Source organism: Vigna umbellata, chromosome 5 (genome assembly GCF_029865625.1).
Source record: "Vigna umbellata cultivar VRB3 chromosome 5, Vumbellata_1.0, whole genome shotgun sequence".
Classification (NCBI taxonomy): domain Eukaryota; kingdom Viridiplantae; phylum Streptophyta; class Magnoliopsida; order Fabales; family Fabaceae; genus Vigna; species Vigna umbellata.
Window position 1 is genome coordinate 15,907,155 of NC_142169.1, and position 6,878 is coordinate 15,914,032.

General features: G+C 28.5%; 1 protein-coding gene and 1 non-coding gene across 2 annotated transcripts; both read right to left on the reverse strand.

Annotated features, from left to right (window-relative positions):
- Positions 1-1,118: 1,118 nt before the first annotated feature.
- On the reverse strand, positions 1,119-1,442 carry LOC124841487 (pectinesterase inhibitor-like). Its single transcript, XM_047317767.1, has one exon. It carries the CDS (start codon positions 1,440-1,442, stop codon positions 1,119-1,121), a length of 324 nt encoding a protein of 107 aa, XP_047173723.1.
- Positions 1,443-3,239: 1,797 nt separating this feature from the next.
- TRNAS-UGA (transfer RNA serine (anticodon UGA)) lies at positions 3,240-3,321 on the reverse strand. The gene has a single exon. It is a non-coding gene; the product is annotated as a tRNA-Ser (tRNA).
- Between the last annotated feature and the right edge of the window lie 3,557 nt (positions 3,322-6,878).

The window sequence follows — 6,878 nt, forward strand, 5'->3', positions numbered from 1 at the left end:
TGTTATATTTATTTTATGGGTTAAATATATTTTTAGTCCCTAATCTATCAAGCGAATTTGTTTTTAGTCCCTCTTTCAAAGTAAGGTACATTTTAGTGCTACTCCTTCAAGAAACCTTAATTTTTTATCCTCCAAAATTAACGACGTTAAAAAGAAGCTGAGCTGGCTAACGGTGAAGTGCCACATCATTTTTTTTACTGACACTGAGTTAATCTGCCCCCCACCATTCGGCCACCATCATCATTCAGTCACCATCACCATTCGGTCACCATCACCATTCAGTCGTATAACCGTTCGGTCACCATCACCATTCAGTCATCATAATCGTTCGGCCATTAACAATATCATTCGGTCATTATTGTACGGTGAGGGACATATTGACTCTGTTAGAAAAAAATGACATGGCACTCCACTATTAGCTAACTCAGCTTTTTTTTAACGCCGTTGGTTTTTGAGGACGAAAAATTATGGTTTCCTAAATGAGGAGGACTAAAATGTACCTTACTTTGAAAGAGATATTAAAAACAAATTCGCTTGATAGATTAGGGACTAAAAACATATTTAACCTTTATTTTATTTACTTAATCCTTTTAATATAAATTTTATAAGAATTATTTTGTCAAAAATTAATTTTGAAATCGTTTAGAGAAGACTTTAGATTGTCTTTACCTTTATTAATCTTTTGATTACTATATTAAGAATACTGAAATTGTTATAGTTTAGGAATATTGATTTAATAGTTTCAATAATGATATCATCACACATATTAGATACCTATGTATAAGTACAATAAAAAAAAGTATTGTAAAAGTAGGATAACACGCTTTTATATTGATTTGACACACAGAAAAAAAATCATAAAAAAGTAATTTTTTTTGTATTTTTTAAAGAAAAAAAATAATAAAATGTACACAGGATAATGTAAAATTAATGTAAAATGTTTATAAAATTATCATTATTGTAAAGCATTTCCAAACATTCTTTAACTCATTCTGAAACATCGTCCACACATTCCAAAACTCGTTCCAAAAACAATGGGAATGACTTTCCCTAACCCCGTGAACATTGAAAACTTCATATACTTACCCAAACACAAACAAAACTAGGAACCAATGAACTTAATATTTCCCCGCTAGAAAATCGGATAGAATCATGATAATCATGCTGAAATCTGCTAAATACTGGTTATTGATTCTGACTTGGGATGAATCATAAGCCTTTATGTCACAATCTTTAACATCTTTCGTGACAACTGCGGCATTGAAATTCATGTCGCTGTAATTTCCAGAACTGTAAGATTCCTTAGCCTGACTGAGAGCAAGTAACACATCGGTGTAATCCATAGTGCATGAACTATAACGTTGGTGGGTTTGTGGGTCGCTGCTGTTTCTTATTATCTCGTTAATCAGGGTTATGGTATCAAAAGCATTGACGTGAGCCATGTTAATAAGATTCAAGGAAACGCTACCAATATCGACACCTTGATTTGTCCCTGCCACTGAGAGTATAATTGCGTTGCAAATGCTAGGGTTGCTGTGTTTCGAGCAAATGTCGCCTATTTGCACTGTTCTTGCTGAACAAAAGGAAAACACAAAACACAAAAGTGTTACAAGCAAGAGTGACTGTTTAGCAAAAGAATGGACCATCTTGTTTCTTTGTTTCCTCAATTTAGGGTGTTGGAGTTTGTAATGCATGAAAAGGTGTACCTATTTATAAATTCATCAGAGTCCTTGTGCACTTTGAATATATATAATAATAAAATGAAGCTAAACAAAAAACCAAAATCATAACTATATTAATCAGAATTTAAAACTTCAAATAATTCTTGAAGATAATTTATTATTATTAAAATATTTAAAATAATTTGACCATCTATGTATTTCCTATATTAAGTTTTCATATCAAGTGAATACAAACGTTTAAGGAATAATATAATGGTATTAAATGAATGATTAAATTGGTAAAGACGAATGCATTTTACAAATTGCTAAAATCCAAAATAATTAAGGAATAATACCACTATTAATGCATTTTACATTCATAAGTACAATAATAGTGTATAGAATTTAAATATTATTTAATTGATAATTATGGTATAAATCCAAGAAAACATATTATATGAATATTTATTAACTTTTAAAGAATTCGTTACCAAACATTTAACATCTTTTACTTAAATTATGCTTTATAAACTGTTTTTAGATACTTAAAAAATAAAATAAATATAATGAAATAACCTATAATGTACCAATACTTTAATATGGATTATGTATCTAGGTTCGATATTTATTCGTATGCAATACTTTATGATACTTTACTTATATTTATTCACGAAATATCTAATTTATAAATGAGTTTAAGATGATCATAATTTATAATTTTTTATTTTGACAATGTTTTATATATATGATTTTAATTTGGATTCACAATATAACAATAATATATTATCATATTTTTAAGAATTTTTGTGCATTTTTTAATCATATTATGTTATTTTCAAAATAAATGTATCGGTATATCATATATCTGTCGTATCCGATATACATATCGTAGTCGTGCATCATAAATAATAACTTATAAATTTGATTACCAAGTTTCATATTAACAATGAAAAAGCTTGAAATATATGTTATCTTTTATTGAAATATTTGATCCTTTAATTTTCCATAAATTAAGTTTTTATTATATCATCTCTACGTGTAGATAGCTGCATTATAAATATATACATATAATTAATTTTATGATTTAATTATTAAAAAAATGTTGTGTTATTATGATTATTTATGCAAAATTTTATTAAAATTAAACGAATATAATAAGATAACCACTACAACAAAACTTTATAGTAATATTGGTCAAAATTTGACACAAAATGAAAGAAATCAATGTTAATTAAAGAATAACATTGCCTTATTGTCTCAATAGGCAGTGACGCTAAAACTACTCACGCTAATTAGTCTTTCATAATGAACACTTGTAAATCGATTTAGTCACTATTAAGTTCATCAATGAAAAACTAATTATTGGGCTGTAACACTAAATTTTCCTTTTCTTATTTGTTTCTATTAATTATATATATTTTTTAAAAATTTCAATTCTAGTACGATATAAAAAAATCATGCTTATCTACTTTTGATTCTCATGTTTTGAGTTGAGTCATATATCAAGTGTTTCTAGTATTATTTCATACATAAGCGTCTAACATGTTTTAGAGCAACAAGAAACAAAACAAAAATATTCGTCGACAGCAGGGTTCGAACCTGCGCGGGCCTAGCCCAACAGATTTCAAGTCTGTCTCCTTAACCACTCGGACATATCGACCTCATCTTTCGTACTTTAAAGTTTAATAAATACTTTAAAAATATTTAATGTAACAAAGATAATTAATATTTAGATAAATAATTTGGTAAAAGGAATCATCGTCATATTTTATTTAAACCCGATTATGATATTTTAAAGAAAGATAAGTGAGCTACTTTTCAATTAAACCATCGCAGCGATGGACGCACGTTGGATATAATTAAATATTTATCCTCTTTGAACATTGATTTCAACTTATAAGTTGAGATAACCTTTTTTATTTTTTTTCTTATAATTATTTATTGATAAATTGATGCAAAAGTTGAACTTACGAAAAAGTTTGAAAGAGCATATTGGAAACTTATTTTTTAAACTAGAAAAAATTGTTCATCACTATTATATGTTCTTTTAAGTGTGAGCTATGGAACTTTTGATCATTTGGTCTTTTTCTTCTCTTTATGGTGGGGTGCGCAATTTTCTTGTTTGCCACTGCTTGCTACATGTGATAACATGTTGGAAAGTGACATCGTGATACTATATTCAATTATACTATTAATAGTTGGGGATTTGGATCCATTTGCCTACCCAATTTAATATTATACTTTTCTAAGAACATGTTTCATACAAACTTAATATGTAGAAAGTAATTTACAAATTTGCATATGTCAATTTGAGAATGTTTACCTTATCATCTCCATCCATTTTTTACGACTCCTATCTAGATTTATTATTTTCATATACCTTCAATTTGAGAATGTATACCTTATCAACTCCATCCATTTTTTTACTACTCCTATCTAGATTTATTATTTTCATATATCTTCCATTAAAAGTTAGAGTTGAGGATAATGTAATCTAACTACTTTTATAATAACTAAACTAACAATATATAGTATGTATAATAATTCTTTTTGGCATGATATAAAATGAGTTTTCTTTAAAAATTTGTTAACAACAAAAAATATTTAGTATTCTCCCTTCTTAGTTATTGGAAACCTAGTACAAAACTTTTAAAATATCTTTCCAACGAATGTTAGAGATTTAGATTAGTGTATATAATCTATTCATGTGAAGATGAGTGTATCTTGTAAAGATGGTGAAATGCAGGGAAACACTAGAAATGAAGAGTTTCAATAGTGTTGGGAATTCTTTTCGTGAAAATAATGTTTAGTGACTATTGCGATTGTTAAATAAACTACAGTAGTTGTTATACGTTTGTGTTTTCATATAAGCTTTTAGGAAAATATTTGAAACAGGAGAAGCAATAACACAATTATTTTTATACTGCTTCAGTCAACCTGAGCTTCCAATCTTCCTTGTTCCACTAATCTTTAATAAGATTACAACGAGTACAATCCACTCTTGGTATATAAGTATTATCAACCATTTTTGGTTACCCTAGTCAACTTGACTAGTCCAATTTTAACCACTTCTGGTATCAACCATAGACAATTGTCTAAACCGTTTAACTCAACTAAATTAAATAATACAAGTGTTTTAATTCACTTCTGAATATAAAAACACAATTAGTGTTTTGAGTACAAGTACAAATTCAAATAACTCTCAAAGAGATGATAAATTCAATACAATGAAATCTGAGAACTTGAAAACCTTTTTCTTGTTCAAAGAAACGACTTAGATGATGTAAGCTTTCAAAGAGAATAACAACGAAAGGATTCAATGATAGCAAAATTTCTTCTTATATTCTCTTCAGCAAGTCCTCCTTATATAGCCATCTTTGATAAAGATCTGTTACTTAGAGAGAGTTGACCTCTCGATAGTAGGTGGCTTCTAGTATAAAGATTTATACTAATTTGTATCTTGGGAAGAGCAACATTGTTTTAGTAGTGAGAGCTTATACGACTATGATAGGACATAAAGCTTTAAGGAAAGATTCCAAGAATGTCTTCCTATCTCTCAACGTCTTTCTGATCTATATGCATGACTTTTGAATAAAGTTTGGTATTGTCATTATCTGAACAGATAAAGAGAGCAAAAGCAAAGCATACAAAGATACAGTACGTTCATGCATTTAATGTTCTTATGTTAAGAGAGCATTTAGGTATGATTCATAGTATGAGCGTTTAACATGAGTCTACACTTTTGAAAGTAGTATCTCAATTGATAAAACATTCAATATTTATTACTACTTTATCTAGACACATTTTTTTTAGTTATTGTTTAATCTTTTATTACTGACACATCATTATTTATCTTATTTGCGTTTAACAAAGTTGTTCTAATATGCACTTATCTTAAATGCTTTTCTCAATAAATGATATTTCGTTAAATGTTGTATGTTAAACTTTAAAACTCTGGTTGCTAGGTAGTCTGGTCTCTCTAGAAAATCTTGCCTTAATAGATAGGTTCCACAGACTTCTTTAATCCTCCTTGGTTTTCCTTTCGTCCTTCTCTAGATGGTGGTGTGCCTACAAAAGACACTTTAATGCCCAAGTTACTAGGGAGCATCATATAGCAAATAATGTTGTAAGAATTAATGTCAATTATTTACCTCAATGGATGTATTATTTATAGGATAATTATAGATTTGCAAGCTCTCACCTATATAGGCCTGGGAAGACCATGGTTTATTTACGTCATGAGTTAGTTGTCTTATTCAAAATAATATGTTGTTAGAGTATATGAGGTCAGGTTAGGGTCAGGTAGAAACAGGTCGACTTATGGTCAGGTAGCATCACAACATGTACAGTACATAATCCATAAGGTAACACTTTAAACTTACCATTTTTACAATGTTACATTTCTTTTACAAAAAAATTGAAATAGCCTTTTAAAGGCGAGACTAATATAAATGTTTTGTTAGAATGTTTAAAGTGTTATTAAAATCAAAGTGCTACATGACTCCACCTTCACATGTTACATTAGTAGTTTTATTAAGATTCTTGTAGTTATGTCATTGTCTAGTGGAGATTCCTACCATTGATTGAAATGAGGTATCTTTGAAAAACAAGAAAAACACAAAAAAGGAGTTAAATTATATTTTGAAAATTTTCATTGTTTTGGTTAAGTATCTTTTGAAGGTTAAGCATTGAATAAAAAAATAGGATGTTTAATTTTGGTCAATTAGTATCAAAATAGGATGTTTAATTTTGGTCAATTAGTATCAAAACATGATCTTTTAAACTTATTCACTTAGTTTTTGCTGGCATCTTTGTAACACTTGTTTGAATGCTTAAAAAGGATATCCATCTCTGAACGTGGATCGTGATTGATTTTTCATCTCCCATCTTTAAACTTGGATGCTTGAAGCCATTGGAAATTCAAAAGGAAAAAGTGGAACTCAAAACTATTGAAAAAAAGAAATAACTTTTCACCCCTTCGAATTATACTAGTCCCATCTCCTCTTCCATCTTTCTGTACATATTGATTCAACAAAGAAATATCAATACCATCAAAGCATCGATCACATTACTCAAGAATGCACTTGAATCTAGTATCTAATAAAAAATGTTACAGATTCATATTATTTCATTGACTTAGTCCAAAATGATAATGTAGATAGAAACTAAGAATATAAAAAGAATGACCAAAGTAATAAAAAAAAAATATTATTAAGA